The sequence below is a fragment of the Eretmochelys imbricata genome, chromosome 2, assembly GCF_965152235.1.
Source record: "Eretmochelys imbricata isolate rEreImb1 chromosome 2, rEreImb1.hap1, whole genome shotgun sequence".
Lineage (NCBI taxonomy): Eukaryota > Metazoa > Chordata > Testudines > Cheloniidae > Eretmochelys > Eretmochelys imbricata.
The window spans coordinates 221,469,148-221,490,581 of record NC_135573.1 but is presented as its reverse complement, the minus strand read 5'-3'; the positions used below and the strand labels follow the sequence as shown (position 1 = coordinate 221,490,581).

At 39.9% G+C, this 21,434-nt stretch overlaps 1 protein-coding gene across 6 annotated transcripts in view; it reads left to right on the top strand.

The window, feature by feature from the left end:
* The window catches only part of PPP1R9A (protein phosphatase 1 regulatory subunit 9A), a 250,421-nt gene that overhangs the window by 192,322 nt on the left and 36,665 nt on the right, over window positions 1-21,434 (top strand). For 3 of the 6 annotated variants that reach the window (XM_077808077.1, XM_077808080.1, XM_077808075.1), the window contains exons 8-13: window positions 908-1,063; window positions 1,964-2,008; window positions 8,471-8,524; window positions 11,187-11,416; window positions 13,450-13,546; window positions 13,655-13,826. In XM_077808077.1, the coding sequence (XP_077664203.1) occupies window positions 908-1,063; window positions 1,964-2,008; window positions 8,471-8,524; window positions 11,187-11,416; window positions 13,450-13,546; window positions 13,655-13,826 (754 nt within the window). The remainder of the gene's footprint in view (window positions 1-907; window positions 1,064-1,963; window positions 2,009-8,470; window positions 8,525-11,186; window positions 11,417-13,449; window positions 13,547-13,654; window positions 13,827-21,434) is intronic. The other 3 variants (XM_077808081.1, XM_077808079.1, XM_077808078.1) reach the window with 1 other exon arrangement.

The following is a 21,434-nucleotide window of genomic DNA, read 5'->3' as shown; positions in this document are numbered from 1 at the left end:
AAGGGAGTTGTCCTTATTACATGTTAGTTTAGAACTCCTGGGAGTGTTCTGCAATAATGATATGCCATTTTCTTCTTCATTAACATTAGATTGTATTTCCCATTTTTGAGAAATGGTTTGAAGATTGTTTATAGTTTTTCAGCATTCTCTCCATCTTGTAAGAGAGTGCTCATTCCACAAACCACATTTCACCAACCCAAGAAACACCCACCACTCTTGTTCAAAACCAGTGAAATCAGGTTGCTCATACAGGGTGAAATCCTATCCCCATTGAAGCCAATGGGAATTTGGCCGTTGACTACAATGGGCCAGCTTTTCACCCCCATTGATTTTTTTTTTCAGAAAAGTATCTTTTCATGCAGATCTTATGCTGCTTATATGAATTCAGACATAATGAATAAACCACCCGATATTCAAATGCACTGTGGCTTTTCAGCCTAAGGGTCACAATCTCCAGTGGTCTTATAAACAAGTGCCAGGGGTCAGCACAGCCCTGTCCTTTCCATATTGCTAAATGAGAACAGTTCCCAGCTAAACCTTTGTTAAATGGAAGAGGGCAGGGGTCTTGCTATTAAAAAGATGGAGAGCCACTAAACTACAGCTTTATAAAGGCAGACTGATTTTTTCTGAAAATGCTGCAGTACTTATGTTTTTGTTTTCCTGTAACCCAGTGCACTAAAACATTATGATTGAGCTGTACTTTTACTACTGAGATTCCTAACTGCTTGTGCCAGATCTGAGAGAATATAACCTTTGTTGCATGCAGAATCCTGTATGTGCATGCTTACTAACCTCAGTGAGCATATGGAAGTGTTCAGGTGTTACAGATTTAACTTTTTAATTACAGTGCAAACAAGCCATGTCTAATAAGAGGATAACTGAAATATTTTAACTCCATAATATTAAGACAGGGGAATATGCTACGGATGAAGAAGATGAAGACATGGGACCTGTCCTTCCAGGAGGTGACATGGCCATTGAAGTGTTTGATCTTCCTGAGAACGATGACATGTTTTCCCCAACCGAACTGGACACCACCAAGCTTGCTCACAAATTCAAAGAGGTAAGATGGACAACTGGGCGAGATTTCTGAGACAGAACTGGTTCTAGTAATCTCATTCTTCAATTATTTGGATTTCTCTTTGAATAACAGAATTGATTTCCATCTTATTTGTATAGTCAATAGTTGTAAATGGCTCAAGCAGTCATGCTTGAAATAAGTGAGACCCGTTTTCTCAGTTGTTTTTAAAATTTGTTGCCAGATATCTGTTGTGTTGACAAAGGCTCTGCAAAGCATGAATCGGTAATATTGCTCCTTATTAGAATGATTTACAGTTTAATAAATTTTCAACAAAAAATCCTTTTATGTCTCAGCACTTTATTTGCAATTTTTCAGCTAGGAGAAGAAGCTGCGAGTTAATTCATTGCTGGCGGATCGATTGTCTTTCTAAACAAATGTTTACTTTAAGATTTGAATCTGGAGTTCATTGAGAGACAAATGGGCTACACTTCAGTGACAATGAATGTAGTGGACTCTCTTAGTTCCTTCTACCCACATCACAAAATCACTCTTAAGAGTACTGCAGTGCGACACGTCTGGCAGTTGGTTTAAGAAAGGCTCCTTTTTTGGAGAAGCAGGCACATTGCAGGTTGGGGTTGAGGTGCTTTGATGGTGCTGGGTGGGGAGGAGGCTCGCACAGCGCCTGCTAGTACTAAGTCTGGCTTGGGTCAGCGATGTTAGCTGCAGTCAGTGAATCACTCACAAAGTATGACAGACATAGCAGCTCTAGTGCCACTGTACTTTAGGTTCTGAGCTCTTGATATGGTTTGTGCCTCATCTTCCACAAAGTGTGATGTCAATGGGGACGTGAGACATGTGCGGTTGCAATTAGTGCTCCCCACGTGGCTGGAGCGATTGGGCCAAGAACCGTGACAATAAAGTCCATTTTTCTTTTTTAAATAGGGTGAAGATGGAAGGGGTGAGAGCAGCCGGAGCCTCATGGGGGAGGTGAGCGGCAGCACCCTCCTGGGGCCAGCGGGGAGATGTAAAAGAAACAGTTTTCCCTGCCCTCCCAAAGCCAGTTCTCTTATTTTCTATAAGTACATATGATTGGCACTGGGAGTTAGACATAGAGGGTAACCAGTCACTGTGTCATTCCTCACTCAGCTGGTATCTTCTTCAGCCTTAAGGTGTTTATTGTTCATAAGTGTTTCTCTCTGGAAGGAGTTTTTCAGCACATTTTGACATTGACTCTCCTCATCGTGATGGCTGGTTTCAAGACCCCGGTTTTAAAATCCCAGACTATAGACAATGGTGAGCTGCTGTGTTGAATTCTGTCCACACTGGTGGCCTGATTCTCCACTACCTTGCATCTTGTGTAGTCATTGATAACTGTTTGAAATATGAGTGCACAGTGCTTAATAAAGTGCTTCCATTCTGATCTGGTAATGTTTACATCCATTTTGTTCTCTCTGTATAAAAGGCTATCCAAAGTGCAAAGCAGTGGTGGGCAAGCTGTGGGCCTTTAATTGAATTACCCTGAAATCTGTGCTTGAACATAGTTCCCATTAAGTCTGTTAAACGGTTAGGCCAGCCAGTGTGGACTGGGCTACACTGTGTTTGAATATGCCCAAGCTGGCTTTAAACTGTTTATGGAACTAGTTTACTTAACTCAAAGTCCCAGCGTAGATGATATCAGAATCAGGGAGTTGGGAAGCTGCAAATCCAGGTGGCTCTAAGAGAGCTTGAGAAGGAAATTGTAACCACATAAGTCCTACTTATATTACAGCTGAATCTTTGATTGCTAACCAACATAGTTATAAGCAAAATATGAACACAGCCTTGTTGTTTGTTCACTGTCTGCGTTTAACAGGATATAGCTAAGTTTTGTTGACTTAGAGTTAGTTCATGTTTTTAATGGCATTTGCCCTGAATTCGTTCAACATTAGATGTGCTACTGGTGCTATTCTTACCCACGCTGATGTTTGCTGGGGTTGTAGTTAGAGAGGAGCTATTCTTTCTTCTTCTTATCATGGAGCTATATGACAGTATTGAATAATAGTGGATTGGACATCATCTTCAAACATAACAGTGTGACCTAGTAAGTTGAATTGAATTCAACTGTTGCAGATGAAAAATATGCTCAAATAAGTTTGACATGTCTCTTATTTAGGAACCTTATACTTTTGTCACACAATTTTCTTTTAGTAAGGAAATTGGAATACATACATATATTTTCTTGGATTTTTTTAATGTAACCTACGCATATTTGTAGGCAAAAATAAAACATAATTACACAGCCAAGCACGCTTTGAACTTTGAATGAACTTGAAAAGAGACTTTTTTAGGTAGTTTCTTTCCTATTGCAATACAAAAATGTAACACTGGATCTGCAAACAGACTCTTTGTGGTCTTACACAAACCACTTTAAACCCTTTTTTCTCTTGATAAAATATTGGCAGTACTATTTACATTGTCAAGAGGATAAATTAGTTAATATTTGTAAAGCACTTTTGAGGATGAAATACTTTACATAAAGTAAAGTATCATTGTTAACAATGATCCTGTATAGCACTAGAAAAACTTATGGTGCTATATATAAAAATCTGAAATAATGTTTGTGTGCCAAGAATGTACATGGCATTGTGTAAAACATAGAAAGAAACATACACGACCGTTCCCCCCAAGGAACATGCATATGATATATCTAAGATCCAGATTTGCTTGACAAACCATTTACCTAGCACCTAATTTAGTACTAAAACACAAATATACTAAAAGGTCCATTACACTTCTACCTTCAGTCAAAGAGAAACATATATTTGCTCTCTGTATTGCAAAACATAATTCCTTTTGTCCAAACAAAAACATTCCAAATGTCCAGTCTACACGCTGGTATGTTTGTGAGAAAAGTCTCTGCTTCTGTTTCTACCTCAGTGGGATCTGCTGTACCATGTGCTGATTCAATGATCTGACTGAATGATCAGTATTCATTTTTTACTTAATAAGAGAAAGCATAAAAATAACAGATAAAACCATCTGTACCTGAGCAGATTGTAATTTATGCATCAGCTTTGGGTTTGTTTGTTTGATATAAGTCTCTTTAATAATAGTCTAAATATAGTTTGTTTGCTTGTGACCTTTTATAGGAGGGATGGAGAGGGGCTGCAAGCAGATGGCCCACGGCATCAAATCATGAACTTTCCATTGCATCATTACCTCTGGAAAGGACGTAGTCTAATACAGCCATCCTCCCCTTCATCTCATCTTACTGCAAGGCAGTGAGATAGCATATTTAAGTAAAGGTTTGGTGTTTGCACAAACACCATATTTTTGAGGTGGCTCTCTTCTAATTTTTCCTGTTCTTCTTCCACCCGCAGGAAAAATAGTTCTTCTAGCCACTCACAGTTACCAGCCTGATCCAGGCCTTGCAGTGCAGGGACCCAGGTGTGAAGGAGCTCAGAAATCTGACACATTATGGATGCATCTTGTAGATACTAAACATAACATCTTCCTTGCAAATCCTCCACTCCTATCTGGACAGAGAAGGAAGAGTCCAAAAATTCCTCCTTTCCTGATATAGTTCCAACATCTAGTGATCGAAGGGTGGAAGGCCCACTTAAGCTCTTTGGAGGTACTGTGGCAGTGAGGATCACTGGTTAAGCACCATGTGGGGACTGGTGCCAGTGTGAAGGAGCAGCTGTGACTGCTGGTCCAGCCATCGAAAGCTGCACGGCAGTTGTGCACCCCACTCTAGAGTTAACAGAGTTTGTCTCCCTGGCCCATCTCCCCACATCTCACCCATATAACGTTTTACTACTTGGCTTTTACGCAGGTGAAGTGAATTAAGTGAACCACTAACCTAAGTTATATGTTCCTATTGGAGCTAGGAAGGCACTTGTTTCTGTTTTATCTGACTCATTCCCAATCTTTGTAATTGTATGAAAGAAAAGATATATTAAAAATATCTATACGCACAAAAGCATTCTCTTTGCCACCTGCACTCATCCTCTCTTTCTCAGGATGTTGTCTTCCTCAGTGCCCCAAAGCCATAGATTGGAAACGGAATATGCAAGAACATTAAAGAGCTGTACTATTGGCAAGAGCTCAGCTTCCTCCTTCTACATTCTAGGCCCAATCCTGCAATCTTCTGTGCATGAAACTTCCGTTGATTGCAGAACTGGGGCCAATGTGCATGCAGAGAAATCCTTATCTCTCTGCTAGTCTTACCTGGTCAGGAATGGCAGATGACAGCATATAATTTAGAGTCATCTTTATTGGCTTTTTGTAACTCAATTGGATAAGCATTTAGCCCTCAGGAGAGCTTCCCTTAGATATTTTTTCTTTCTTTTTAATTATAAAATACAGTTGAGTCATCTAATTGTGTGGAAAAATTTTGAGTCACCAAATAATGGGAAACTCTTTTTAAATTATAGATCCAGATCCTCAGCTGGTGTAAATCTGCATAGCTGGTATCCTGATTTATACCATCCAAGGATCTGGCCCATAAACTTTCCTCTCCTAGCCTTGAAAAAGGAGGAATTCTTGTTGGAGGAAGTATCGATAGTAATATGCAAAAACAGTACATTGTGTGTCAGTTAAAGTTGATCTATAAATAACATACTTAGCACAAAATAAGGAAATGAAAAATAAGGCACCTAACTGTACATACCTTTACTCTTGCATCAGAGACACACACACCTGACCATTAGCACAACATCCATATACACCACAACTTCATCTCTGCCCCAGTAGAGAAGTCTTCCTTCCAGCATCTGCTTCACCAAGCTCACCACCACCGTCATCACCCCCACATACAGACCATATTTGCTTTCTACTATTCTTTCTGCTCAGTTCTGGACAGTCACACCAACACTATTGTCACTTGTCCCTAGTAATGTGCCAAAGCTAGAGCCTAATGCGGGGGATGGGAGTGGGGATTTATAATCTGGCAGCTTTTATAGAGTTATACTTGTAACAAAGTAGTAGCTATTATTTTTATGAAGCAAAGTATCTTCATGCCAGTGCCTTGTTGTGAAAGTGGAACCCCTGAGCCAGCTGGGCACTTTCACAAAGATGCTGGTATTGATCATCGTAGCTGTTGCTTTTGCCACAGATCCTAACTTTGAAATGTATTCAGCCAGCTCAAGAGCTCTGGCCCTGAACTGACTGACCTGTTTTATAGACATCCTGGTCTCCAAGAGAGCAGTCGTTCCTTTTGCCAGAGTTAATCTTCTCCAGCATAGCACAAATGGCCTGGGGCTAGGAAAAACCCAGTGCCCATACTCTGTGTTAATCCCCATTTTCAGCTGCAGGGAGCATTACTGCATGTGACAGAAAGGTTTTGCGCCTCTCCTGAATGGGTCCAAAAGGCTCCTGCATACCCTGTTAGAAAATGGAAGTGGTTAATGTAAATCATGTTGTCCAATGGCTAAGCATGGTTTCAGTTGTGTTGAATAACATAAGGTTTCAGTTGTGTTGAATAACATAATTTTTTGTTAATAACATAATTACATAACCCTAGATATATGTACAAACTCTCATTATATACAAACTTTTGAACCTTGTTTTGATTTGATTAGATTTGGAAATTAATTAACAAAATTTACTTGAAAATCCTCAGAAAATTTACGCATTATGCAGAGACTATGCATTGCACATTTGGAGCAGACACACTCTGTTTTTCATACAAAAGAAAGAGGCTGGCTGCGTTAAGTACAAACTATACCCCAACCTTAACTATGAAGTAACTGCCATTCAGCCTTCATAATCTATAATAAATAGGCCCTAACACATTCACGGTCCATTTTAGTCAATTTCACGGTCATAGGATTTTAAAAATTGTAAATTTCATGATTTCAGGCATTTAAATCTGACATTTTGCCGTGTTGTAATTGTTGAGGTCCTGACCCAAAAAGGACTTTGGGGGTTGGGGGGTGTTGTGGTGCTGCTACCCGTACTTCTGTGCTGCTGCTGGTGCGGCGCTGCCTTCAGAGCTGGGCAGCTGGAGAGCGGCAGCTGCTGGCCGGGAGCTCAACTCTGAAGGCAGCGCTGCTGCCAGCAGCAACGCAAATCAAAGAATGGCATGGTATGGTATTGCCACCCTTATTTCTGCACTGCTGCTGGCAGAGCGCTGCCTTCAGAGCTGGGCACCTGGCCAACAGCTGCTGCTCTCTGGCCTCCCAGCTCTGAAGGCAGTGCAGGGGTAAGGGTGGCAATAAATAACCTTGTGACCCCCTGCAACAACCTTGTGACCTCCCCGCCCACAACTCCCTTTTGGGTCAGGACCCCCAGTTTGAGAAACACTTGTCTCCCCATGAAATCCATATAGTATAGGGTAAAAGCACACAAAAGACCAGATGTCATGGGGGGAAAACAGATTTCACTGTCCATGACACGTTTTTCATTGCTGTGAATTTGCTAGGACCCTAATAATAAAGGTTAAGATACCTTAGGGTAAAGTTGCATTTGGATAAATATAGGCAGTCTTTTGAAAATGTAAATATATATATTAAAATAAATAATCCCTCTCCACGGGACTCCCACAGTCACAGATGATCCAGTGAAACTACAATGTGCATAAACTATAGACTGAGCGCTTGTCTTCATTGCACTGTTCTCTTGAACTATAACTCAAGTTTTGACCCTAACCTGACTCCAAACACAGAAATCTCTAGTTTAGTTAAGTGGCATTTTAAACTAAAGCTAGATGCTCCATCAAGTATAGGTTGATGCTCGAGTGCTGCTGATGCTCAAGCTAGTAATGCAGTGTGAACTCAGCTACAGGCTATAGCTCAGATTAGCACTGCTCATCAGATGCTAATCCAATCACTTCGTGTGGCTCGAGTGTTGTATTGCAGTGTGGCTGCCCTCACTCTAATTAGTCTAGGTCAAGTGGAGTAACTCAAGCTAACTGTTGCAGTGGAGACAAGACCTATGAGAAGATCGCCACTTTTTCCTCTCCCTTGCATGTGATACCTGTATGTATGGAATCCTCCCTGCAAGCTTCTCTATCATTTGGAGCTATTAAATCATCTGTTTCTGTATTTGCTTTCTGTGACATGCCTGCTTAATCCAATCAATGGGACTTTCTATGAACTCCAGCGTGCACTGGGATATTTTCACATTCAAATCAGAGGAGAGCAAAACCAAGCAAGATAAAAGCTATCTTCATCTCTCTTTCTTTTTCTTTCTTTTTTTTTTTTAAGTGCAGGATGTTTCTTTTTGCCAGACAGATTGGGTGTCCTAATCTGAAATTATGAGTGGTTAGGCAGAACGCTGTCTTTAATTAGGTTGCACAGACTGAGTCATTTTGCAAGCTAGACATTTTAATTTACAATGTTCTGCACTGCAGCACTTCTCTAGGCCTTCTGCTGTGTAATAAGGTATTCAACTGGCAGCACAAGCTTTAAAAATATTGGAGCACTCAATCTCTTAGTTCACGTGTTTATTTTGTGCTTTTAATTTTAGTTGCAAATCAAGCATGCAGTTACAGAGGCTGAGATCCAAAAGCTGAAGACAAAGGTAAGGATCAATACATAGTTAATTCATGCTGATTTTTTTCCCTTTTATCTGATGGAAGACACATATCTGTATGTAAACCAAAGTTCTTACTAAGAAAGACTAATTAAAATGAAACTCAAATTAAGCTTATTTGGGTGTAAGTCTTCCAGTAGACGTTTCAGTAAAATCTAAAGCATAGCTATTGAGAAATTGCTAAAATATCTAGTTTTCATTAAATGTGCATTTTGAAGGATAACATAATGACTAAAAGACAGATTTTTAGCTTTATACTGTACTAATTCATTTTCTTTAACAATTCCATAAATCATATTTATATTCAATAATTGTAGCCTTCTTAATAGTTTTCTGATCAGTAGAGATCTGAAGACTAACTATTTTATTCTCCCCCTATGACTTTTGGCATTTTCCTTTCCTTTAACTATTAATTTATTTGGATACAATATTTGCTTTTTGCATACAAGAGAAACTACTGCATACAGTTTAAAATGTGTTATAAAAGGCAAAAGCTGATTGATTTGATGGATGAAATTATCTCACACTTGGCTCTTAGAAATTAGATTTAATTTATTAATATACAGAAAATGTATTTTCTTATGTTTGGCCTTTTAATACCAATGTAACCTTTACGAGGAGTTCAGTTTTTGATAATGATTCAGTGGTTGAGTAATAGGTTTTACAATAACATTTTATATACATTACAGAAGAAAATAAAAGGAAGACAAAAGAGCAATTTTTAAAATTGAAAAAGGATTCAGCTGATTTTTTTCTTACAAACATCCACACCCATCATATAATTAGCTTAGTGTTTATCAAATAGATCAGCTAAGATTACTGTTAAAAGGCAATTGTAATTTTATTTTATGTGAACTCTCATTGTTCTTTCATTTTAGGAAGCCAGAAATTTCTTTCTGTCCTTCCAGTTTAGACTCTGATCCAGCAATTGCACCTACATGGGTACACCTTTGTGCCCATGCACAGCCCCATTGACTTCCCTGTAATACATCCTGGACGTAGGCATTCATCTCTGCAGAACCAGTGGCAGGATTGGAGTCATTGTCTTTTTCTTTGCCACACATTTGTCCCTTACTTTTTAGTAGAGCCAGGGCTGGTTTTTGTTAAACTGCCAGTAAAACAATAGGTTCAGTCAGTAACAATAGGTTACTCTGTTTGTTGTGTGCATTGTTTATGATATCTTCACAGATTTGCCAGTACAAGTTAACTGCTGTTGATAAATAAATAGGCAGTGCATAAAACATTATTTGCTTTTTGTAAATTGTATGGACTTTAATCTGCAAGGTGCTGAGAAATCTGGCCCTGATCCAGCCAAGCACTTAAGCCTGCAGTTAGTTTTAATAATAATAAATAATATCTAGATTTTACCTAGCACTTTTCTTCCATTGATACAAAAGGATTAACTACTCTGAATTTATTGGGTAAAATCCTGTCTGTGGGACCAATGGAAAGACTCCCATTCACTTCAATGGGTCTAAGATTTCACTCAGTGGGATCACCACTGTGCTTAGCCTTAAAGTTAATCAGGTGCTTAAGTGCTTGGCTGGATCATGGACAGAGTGTTCAGCCCCTTGCAAGACAGACCCCAATAAATATAATGGACTTTCTCTATCAGTATCATCTCTTTGATAATTTAAAAAATAAACCAAGTTTAAGATTTATAAACTAGAACCAGATTTTTCCTATTCTTATAACTGCTTTAAAAATTAGTTGAAATATTGGGTTTAAAACTTGTTTAATTAAAAAAACCTTCCAAATTAAAATTTAATATTATCTCTACTAATACTTCTCTCAATGTATTAAGATACGAATCTGCCTTTTTAACTTTCTAAATTACGCAGATTATGACTAAGAAATTATCATTGCATGAAAAGTGGTGCAATAAATTTCAAGTTCAAAAGAGTTTCTGATTTCAAAAAGAAGGCAGTTAGCTAGATAAGAGATAATTAGCTTTTCCTCCATTGTTTTCTAAATAGCTTTGTGGTAAAATCAAATATGGAAGTTACAATTTGTAATTCTAATAATAAAAAATCTTGAGTTTCTTAGTCCATAGTGCTTTCTAACATACCTGCTTCAGATACATGAGGTAAAATACACTCCCAGTGCCCCACTATGTCCCAGGCACACCACCAGAATGCACCAACATTAGAAAGCTGGAAGTCTTAAAATGCTACTACATTCAACGGGAGCATAGAAGCTGCAATGGATGCCAGATGCAAAAGACTCAAATTAATTTAAGTTTATTTATTCTTCCGTGTCAAACATGTATTAGAATTTCTCATTGTACAGGTTTCAGAGTAGCAGCCGTGTTAGTCTGTATTCGCAAAAAGAAAAGGAGTACTTGTGGCACTTTAGAGACTAACAAATTTATTTGAGCATAAGCTTTCGTGAGCTATAGCTCACTTCATCGGCATCCGATGAAGTGAGCTGTAGCTCACGAAAGCTTATGCTCAAATAAATTTGTTAGTCTCTAAGGTGCCACAAGTACTCCTTTTCTCATTGTACAGGAATGCTCTTTGCATTAGTAATGCACAGCCTTTATAATCATTAAGAGACTGCTATTCACGCCTCTCAGTATTTCAAAGCATCTTGAATTACTGATTTTTAATGCAGCTATTTACTCTCAAGCCACTGTATTTGCTGTGTCCAGCTACAGGCTGCAGAGAATGAGAAAGTGAGATGGGAACTGGAGAAGACCCAGCTGCAACAGAACATTGAGGAGAATAAGGAAAGGATGATGAAACTAGAGAGCTACTGGATTGAGGCCCAAACCCTGTGTCACACTGTGAATGAACACCTCAAAGAGACTCAAAGCCAGTATCAGGCTTTGGAGAAGAAATATAACAAAGCAAAGAAATTGATCAAGGACTTTCAGCAAAAGTAAGCAGCTGCTACAGGCCAAAAATTGAAATAGTGGCCAGATAGGGAATGTTTATGTCAGATACCTGCATCTCTCTTGAAATATGAAACCCAGTGTTAAAGGCCTGTAAGGTAAACAACATTTTTCACTTCGCTACCATCAAAACCAGGGGTGGCCAACCTGTGGCTCCAGAGCCACATGCTGCTCTTCAGAGGTTGAAATGCAGCTCCTTGTACAGGCACCAACTCTGGGGCTGGAGCTACAGGTGCCAACTTTCCAGTGTGCCAGTGGGTGCTCACTGCTCAACCCCTGGCTCTGCCACAGGCCCTGTCCCCACTCCACCCCTTCCTCCAAGGCCCTGTCCCTTCCCACCCCCTCCCCCGAGCCTGCCTTGCCCTTGCTTCTCCCATTCCCCCTCCGAGCCTCCTGCACACTGTGGGAGGCACGGGGATGGAGGGGGAGGTGCTGATCAATGGGACTGCCAGCAGGCATTGGGGGGAGCTGCTGACGTGTTACTGTGGCTCTTTGACAATGTACATTGGTAAATTCTGGCTCCTTCTCAGGCGCAGGTTGGCTACCCCAATCAAAATCATTGGGATTTTTATTACTGAAAAATATCGGCATTGTGCATATTTTTAAATGACTATAAATGAATTAATTTGCAGTATTCGTCTTTGGAGTGTTAGAGAGCCATATTTGCAGCAGTTTGTTATGATGATGTTGCATCAGTTTGACTAAGTATTGTTTTGTATTGATGCAACATGAAGCAGCAGATCATGTTGAGACATTCTCACGCTGTATTTTTCTTCTTCCTGGCTCTTGAGTATGTTTGAATTGAGCTGAATCAACTAGAGCATACCTCAGCAGTTGGCGGGGGGATGGGGGGGGAGGAGTCAGTTTCTCCTGATCCCCCCTTTCCTGACATCTCAGAAATAATTTCTTACATTTATACAACACTTTTCATTCTCCAAATAATTTTACAAATTTTACACTAGGATTGCTTCATCTGCTACTGAAATCATCCATTTCTGTAATGAAACTCAGCTGTTTTAACAGTATATAGTAACAATAGACAGTTCCTAGCAGAGGAATTGAATACCCTATCCCACTGAAACTGCAAGGAGGATTTTAGATAGACAAAATGTCATTAACCACAGTGGAATTTTGCCAGCCTACAAGAACTAACTGGCATCTCTTGTGAATGGTGCCATTGGATCAATAATGGCCTCAGCTTTTCAAGACAATTGAAGAAGGGCCAAACCGTCAGCTGGTGTGAACCTGCTTTAGTTGTACTACCGAGAGTTACAGCAGTGGAGGATCTGGCCTATAATTTTTGACTGCTTCAAAATCCTAAATTACCTCACTGATTTACTTTTAATTTTTGGATAATTAGTTTTGTACCTTATGCATTAGAGATGTAAATTAAGTGTTGATGCCCAGTCATTTTCATATCTAACAGATTTCAGAGTAACAGCCGTGTTAGTCTGTATTCGCAAAAAGAAAAGGAGTACTTGTGGCACCTTAGAGACTAACGAATTTATTTGAGCATGAGCTTTCGTGAGCTACAGCTCACTTCATCAGATGCAGTGAGCTGTAGCTCACGAAAGCTCATGCTCAAATAAATTCGTTAGTCTCTAAGGTGCCACAAGTACTCCTTATATCTAACAGAGAGATTCCATCCCAACTGTTACTGCAAAATTCAACATAATTTGAAGTAATGATGCTTTATAAGTACAAATTATGAAAAGGTTAATTTAGTTTATCACAGTTTCAACACAGTTGTTGTCGACAGTTTGAATAGGTGGGATTTTTACCTTAATTAGTTTTCTACAATATGTTTACAGTTTATTCATTTGGGTTGATAATAACTGCTCAGTTATTTTCTCCTACTTGCAGCTGCATGTTTAGTATTATCGGATTAGTACCAAATCTCCTGTTAACTAAGGATTATTTTTTAAACAAACGGGTATATTAATGTGCCATTACATTTGTTAATTTCCTGTTTGAATCTGTGATTGCTTTGATACCAGCAAATGTTTTTTTTTCCCTTAAGAGAACTTGACTTCATCAAACGCCAGGAAGCTGAGCGAAAAAAAATAGAAGAACTGGAGAAAGCGCACCTTGTAGAGGTTCAAGGCTTACAAGCTCGTGTGAGTAATGTTCACTCAAGTGTGTGAACAATAAGGCAATGCTGTCTGATAGCCTGGAAAAAATGCTAGTTGTTCATTTTGGCTAATAATTGGATGTATTTCTCTTAGATTAGAGACTTGGAAGCGGAAGTTTTCAGGCTGTTGAAGCAAAATGGGAGCCAGGTTAACAATAACAACAACATTTTTGAAAGGCAAACATCTTTTGGAGACGTTTCCAGAGGAGATCCAGTGGAGAGCCTAGATGTACAGCAAGTGTCTTGCCTGGATGGCTTAAGTCAAGGTTTGTTTGAACCAACCCTAAACTCCTGTTAATCTAATTTGCTGTGTATGAATATCACAGTTGTGACTTTAAGAATTTATAGTAAAGAATAAATGAATATCATCATAATCCTGTCATTTTCACCAAAATGCAGTATCTGGTAGCAAACACTTTGTGTTATACTATTTAGTGGCAGCGCAGCACTACAGAACAGCTGTAAAATGAATATTCATCAGTGAGTGTAAGTGACGGAGGCCTGTTAATAAAGCAGAGGTCATTATATATTCATTAAACCATCAATGAATTTTCAGTGGAATTGCCTACAACATTTAAGTTTCATCCATGTTTGTGTTGTTTCAATAAAGTAAGGCAAGATTGTGTTTTTTCCTGTGTTCTAGGTCTGTCTATAATTACCAAATTTACTAAAGATCAAACAGGAACAAAATTGCCAAAATGAGAAAAATATAATAAAATGTCTTATAAATGAATCTCTTGATTGTACAAAAAATAAACAAATAAACTGTGTGTATATACAGTGTATGAATACGGGTACTAAATATATCTATATTATAAATAGTGTGACAGGGTCAGACCAGATGGCTACAGGAGAGTGATAGAAGGTAGATACATTAGCCCCAGATTAAGCAGGTCCCTTTCCCCTGAGTATGATCATGGTCTGTTCCAGAACAATCAGGAAGTTGCTGGAAACAATTAAGGCAGGCTAATTAGGACACCTGGAGCCAATTAAGAAGCTACCAGAATCAATTAGGACAGGCAGGTTAATCAGGGCACCTAGTTTTAAAAAGGACCTCACTTCAGTTATTGAGGCCATGCAAGGAGCTGGGAGCAAGAAGCATGCAAGAAGCTGAGAGTGAGTAGGTGTACTGTTGGAGGACTGAGAAGTATAAGCATTTTTGACATCAGGAGGAAGGTCCTGTGGTGAGGCTAAAAAAGGTATTGGGAGGATGCCATGGGGAAGTAGCCCAGGGAGTTGTAACTGTCACGTAACTGTTGCTGGAGACAGCTGCAATCCACAGGGCCCTGGGCTGGAACCTGGAGTAGAGGGCAGGCCTGGGTTCCCCCCATCCCCCAACTCTCTATTTGATATAAGAGGAGTTGACATGGATTGTGGGTCCCACCAGAGGGGACGGTCTCTGACCTGTCCCCCGACCCATTAGGTGGATCAGCAGAGACTGCAGGGATTGTTCTCCTCCTTTTCACCATGCTGGCCAGTGATGAGGTTAGTTGAGCAAACGGCAGGTTTGTGCCACTAACAAAAGGAGCCAAACTGAGGACTGCCGTGAACCTCTGAGGTGAGCAAATCTGCCAGAAAGTGCAGAACTCACCAAGGCAGAGGAGGAACTTTGTCGCAATAGATAGGTATGCACATAAGTGTGTATGTATACTCACCTGTGTGTACACAAATGGAAGATAGTACACAGGCATCTGAATTATAAAGTTGCATTGACATATCAGGACATCATCTTAACCATGAAAGTGAAGTTCAAATGGTTTGTGATGTCATCAGCCCCAAAATGTGTTTATATGACCCTAGTAACGGATTTCCTGTTTTGTGTTTTATATATTCAAAAACATCATAAGATTTTAACAAGAAAAATGTGTTTTTATTAAAGTCATACACAAAATGCAAGCTTTGCTTTTCTCCATGTTGTTTCTCTAATGAACAAAATATTTGTTATAATTTACAGTTGTTTTAAGATAGCTATGGACAGCTCATTTCTGGGTTGCTGGGTAGGTGGCACTGGAAGTAACTTAGTCCAGCATCATATAGTTGGTTGATGATCATTTCCATATTGATTAATATGTCATAGTCCAACGCTTTTCTTCACACTTAAAAAAAATCTCATTTCATGGCTCTAATGTTACAGCTTCACTGCAACTTATCAGGTTTCTCCTTTATAATCCAACAAGATTAAGACACAGGGGGTCTGGAAAGTATAACATTAGTTATCCCCATTTCCCAATAAATAAGGAATAATCAAATGCACATTGAATAGGAGGAGACTGGCCAGGCACTAGTACTACAAAGAAGGATGGCATGAGAATTATAATAGATGATAAATTGTTTGAGTAAACAATACAGATTAGTAGCAGAAAGCCCAATACTGTGTCATACTCTTGTATTAACAAGAGTCTCCAGAATGAAATCAGTGAAGCAGTTGCTCCTTTCTATTAAATATTGGCTAGGCGTTATTTGGGACTTCAGTTCCCATTTAAGTCAGTTTGAGTTCTCCATTGATGTTTGAGCAGCATTTTATTTTTTATAAAGTAGACAAAAGTGAAGGCAGTTCAGCAATGATAGATGATCTTGCAGCTAACACCTCTGAGAAAATATAGAAACATGGGTCATATTCAGTCTGGAGGAGATGGAGACTTGATAACTTTCTACAAACTCACATAGAACTGTTGTAAGAATACAAAGAATAATAATTCTTATCAATGACCAAAGGACAGAGCAAGAAATTAATGGGACTTAACCAGCATTAAGGGAAATGTGTGTTAAATTTAAGTATATAAAATACTTTAACCATAAGCATAGTAAAGTGGTCAAGAAGGCTGTCGGGGAAGGTTGACGAGTCCTCTTTGTTAATGATGCTATCATGAAGACTTTAAGAAGTTAAATCTATCCTGCATTGACAGATAGGAAGGTGAGAAGGGGAAAAGACCCACTAAAGGTCATTTCCAACCCAAACAAAAATAATCTTGTGAAAACCCTTATTCTTGGCTTCCCAAGACCATACAGTAGCTTAACAGTTGCAGTGCGTTCTGGACCAGTTCCTGCAAAGTTCTGAGTACCCTCAACCTTTTTTGATGCCCACAGGATCCTTACAGAAGGTGCTCATTTTTTTTGAGGATTGAGCGATGTGTGAATGAAATGCAAGTTCCTTATCAAATAATCATTTAAGAGCCACTGGGGATTAATTATACAGATAAATCTTGATTTTACAAAGGTCACAGGGGCACCCGAAACCTTTGTGTAATGAAGGGCGCTGCTGCTGTATGAATATTAAATAATAATAAAGACTAGTTAAAACAAAAATCCTCTTTGGCATAGAAGAATGCATTAGATTTCCTGATGTGTTGATTTTTGGCAGACTTATGAACGCTTTATTGATATTTTAACAATTGCTTCAGGTGTGAACACAAACTAAATATTTCTCTGCAAGCAAATCAAGCTGAATTATTATATTTAACATAAGAAAAAAAAGATTGTCCTGCTAAAACTGTTCTGCCATATTGCAGAATTCATTCCCATAAATCAGAGTTTGTGAATGTTCCTTTCTAGTAAGCATTTATAATACTGAAATCTCTGAAATTTACAGATGTACGTATCATTACAAGAACGTTTATATGTTGCATCAGATATTTACAATAATGTTTTTAGTGCAACTGTTGACAAAAATGGCTAAAAAGTGGTTTGGGTCAGAAAACTGGCTGTGTAAAAAAGATCCTCTTCTGAAAAGTATTCAGCATACTTGCTCTCTGTGTGTCTGCATCACAGCTGCATATGTTGCTGACAAAAAATGAATCTCTACAATTGTTATTACTACAGAAGCAATATAGCCATAGATGCAGAGCTGAAATCTGTTCTAAGGCACTTGCCATCATTGTAACTAAGCACCAGTCACTAAGGCTAAAGTTTTACAAATTGGTTGCTGAGGTTGGACCAAATTCTGTTGGTAAAAGAGGCAAGCTTTTGAGCTACCCAAAACTCTTTGGAAGGTACATGGCTACAGCACTGCAAACAAAACTGGTTACAGAAAGTTAGACATTTGATTCCATATTCAGGCACCTAATTACTGTGCTTGCTTTTCAGAAGGGCTGAACAGTCACAGATCTATGGGCTTAATAAGTGTGCAGGTAAGAATAGGAGCTAGGGCTGTTCAGTAGAGCTAAGCAGAAATCTGATTTTCCCTTTCATGGGAAATGCCACACTTGCATTTTGAGGAGGGGGAGGGGAATTTGGTACAAAACGAAAACAGAGAATTTTAAATTTCCTGCAAAACAAACTTAACATTTTTGTTTTGTTTTGGACTGATCACAATTCCAACTACAGCATTAAGAAAATTAACTTTTTATAATTTAAATTTAAGGAATTTCTAAGCAAAAAAATAATTTTGAAACAACAAATTGAAATGTTCCATTCTGAAAATGCTGAAATGGAACTTTTCAACATTATTTTGAAATGCTTTGGGGTTTTTTGTTTCATTGAAATTGACACATCTGCAAAATGTTTCATATTAAGCAAAAAAGCATTTTACAGTGGAAGAACATTCCATTAGAAAATTCACGATCAGCTGTAGTGCTCACCACTTCTGAATAGTTAGACAACTTATTGTGTGGATAGATGTGGATTTAGGTGCCCAGATTTGAACATTATAGTCTAAGTACAACTTTTATTGAAAAACAATTAAATTTTGACTGCAGCATATTATTTGTGCTAATGCAAAAAAACAGAAAGAACCCAGCGTGATTTTCAGATTCCAGGCTGAGTTTGCAGTTTTGACAATAAAAAAACAAAGAATTCAGTTGTAAATTAAATAAATATATAAAAAGAGTTTGTGGGCTTCCATATTTCTTTTCATATCCGTGTCTCTCTTCTGCCTATACTCATGCTTTAAGGATAACTTAATGTTCTGAGGGAGGATAAATTCTTGACTCTCTGAGTTGGTGGAAGGACCCTCACAAGGTTTGTGTGGGAGCTCCATTCTTGTGTCAACTCCCTACAAAGATCGTTGCTACTGATGCCTACCTGCTAGGTTGGAGAACTGACTTCCAGGACTTAAAAGTGCAAGGCAAATGGATTCCCCCAGAGTCATCACTTTACATCAATCTGCTTGATCTCAGGGCAGTTCAGAATACTTGGCATCATTTCCTACCCAAGGTAGGGTAGGACAACAGAGCAGCTAGGTTCTGTATAAACTGCCAAGGAAGAGGAAGATTCCAATCCTTTAAATCCAGAAGCCATAAAACTTAGGAATTGGTTGATATTGCACCAAGTCAACATCTCATTGGCTTATCTACCAGGTCTGCAAAACATCATTGCAGACACTCTGAGCAGGCATTTCTGCCTGGACCACACAGGGCAGCTGAGCGCTTTGGTAGTTCAAAAGATTTGTCTCTTCTGGGGCATTCCAGGGAGAGAACTCTTTGTGATGCTACCTACCATGAAATGCTGGTGTGTCTGTTCAAGAGGAGGACATGGTCACAAGTCCTTGGGAGATGCTGTCCTCGTTCCTGGCCTTGAACTCTGATATATAGAATCATAGAATCATAGAATATCAGGGTTGGAAGGGACCCCTGAAGGTCATCTAGTCCAACCCCCTGCTCGAAGCAGGACCAATTCCCAGTTAAATCATCCCAGCCAGGGCTTTGTCAAGCCTGACCTTAAAAACTTCCAAGGAAGGAGATTCCACCACCTCCTTAGGCAACGCATTCCAGTGTTTCACCACCCTCTTAGTGAAAAAGTTTTTCCTAATATCTAATCTAAACCTCCCCCACTGCAACTTGAGGCCATTACTCCTCGTTCTGTCATCTGCTACCATTGAGAACAGTCTAGAGCCATCCTCTTTGGAACCCCCTTTCAGGTAGTTGAAAGCAGCTATCAAATCCCCCCTCATTCTTCTCTTCTGCAGGCTAAACAATCCCAGCTCCCTCAGCCTCTCCTCATAAGTTATGTGTTCCAGACCCCTAATCATTTTTGTTGCCCTTCGCTGGACTCTCTCCAATTTATCCACATCCTTCTTGTAGTGTGGGGCCCAAAACTGGACACAGTACTCCAGATGAGGCCTCACCAATGTCGAATAGAGGGGGACGATCACGTCCCTCGATCTGCTCGCTATGCCCCTACGTATACATCCCAAAATGCCATTGGCCTTCTTGGCAACAAGGGCACACTGCTGACTCATATCCAGCTTCTCGTCCACTGTCACCCCTAGGTCCTTTTCCGCAGAACTGCTGCCTAGCCATTCAGTCCCTAGTCTGTAGCGGTGCATTGGATTCTTCCGTCCTAAGTGCAGGACCCTGCACTTATCCTTATTGAACCTCATCAGATTTCTTTTGGCCCAATCCTCCAATTTGTCTAGGTCCTTCTGTATCCTATCCCTCCCCTCCAGCGTATCTACCACTCCTCCCAGTTTAGTATGGTCCGCAAATTTGCTGAGAGTGCAATCCACACCATCCTCCAGATCATTTATGAAGATATTGAACAAAACCGGCCCCAGGACCGACCCCTGGGGCACTCCACTTGACACCGGCTGCCAACTAGACATGGAGCCATTGATCACTACCCGTTGAGCCCGACAATCTAGCCAGCTTTCTACCCACCCTATAGTGCATTCATCCAGCCCATACTTCCTTAACTTGCTGACAAGAATACTGTGGGAGACCGTGTCAAAAGCTTTGCTAAAGTCAAGAAACAATACATCCACTGCTTTCCCTTCATCCACAGAACCAGTAATCTCATGATAAAAGGCGATTAGATTAGTCAGGCATGACCTTCCCTTGGTGAATGCCTGCCCCCCAACACCATTGCTTCTTAGGGTCCTCATCAAATTAAGACAAGAAAAGACAGTAATCGTTCTCATATCACTGGCCTGGCCGAGGCAAGTATGGTTTTGGGACCTGATTTACCTGTCTCTCCGGTCACCTTTTCACCTCCCTCTGACAGCAGACATAGGAATTGGGCACCATAACCCATTCCAGACTCTCCTCACTTCATCTCAAAGTCTGGCTCCTCAATACTCTGGGGCTTAGAGAGAGTCTGTTCTCTTGAGCTACAGACTGTGCTGGTGAACAACAGGAAACCTGCCACAAGACTTACCTGCAGAAGTGGAAATGTTTCCAGTCCTGGTGCACCCCATGGTCATTATCTGTATCTGAGTCTCACCTCACTCACTCAATTACCTGCTAAATTTGTAAATGCTGGGCTTGTCAATGAGCTCTCTTAAAGTCAGCCTAGTTGCCATTATAGCTTTTCATCTACCACTCTGAGGATTTTCAGTATTGCTCATCCTACCACTGAGACACTCATCAAGAGCTTGAACAATCTTTTCCTTCATGTTAGAGAGCCTACCCTGCTTTGGGACCTTATTCTACTTCTTGATACCTAATGGGAAACATCCTTTGTACCCACTGGGAGTTGTTCCTTTCTCCATTTATTCTTCAAAACCTCGTTTCTCATAGCCATCACTTCAGCCAGCAGGATTGAGGAATGGGGAATGCTTACGGCTGGTCCTCCATGCATAGTATTCTGCCAGGACAAAGTGATTCCTTGTCCCTAACTTCACTTCCTACCTAAACCACGTAGAACCTCCCCTAGATTTTTTTGTTGCCTTTGCAGAAGGGAGCCTCTGTTTTTGCGCAAAGACTATCTAAATCAGTATCGGGATGGATGTTGGCCTGTTATGAAGCTTCTTGGGTGCACCCTTCATCTAAGGTGATGGCCCATTCTGCCAGGCACCGTCTGCCTCTACCTCTAGTTAAGAGCATACCCATCACGGACATACCGAAAGCTGCTACCTGGTCATCTGTGCACACCTTCTTTCAGGACTATGCGTTCATGCTTCCAGAGCAGACATAGCCTTGGGGAAGGCTGTTCTCTGAACT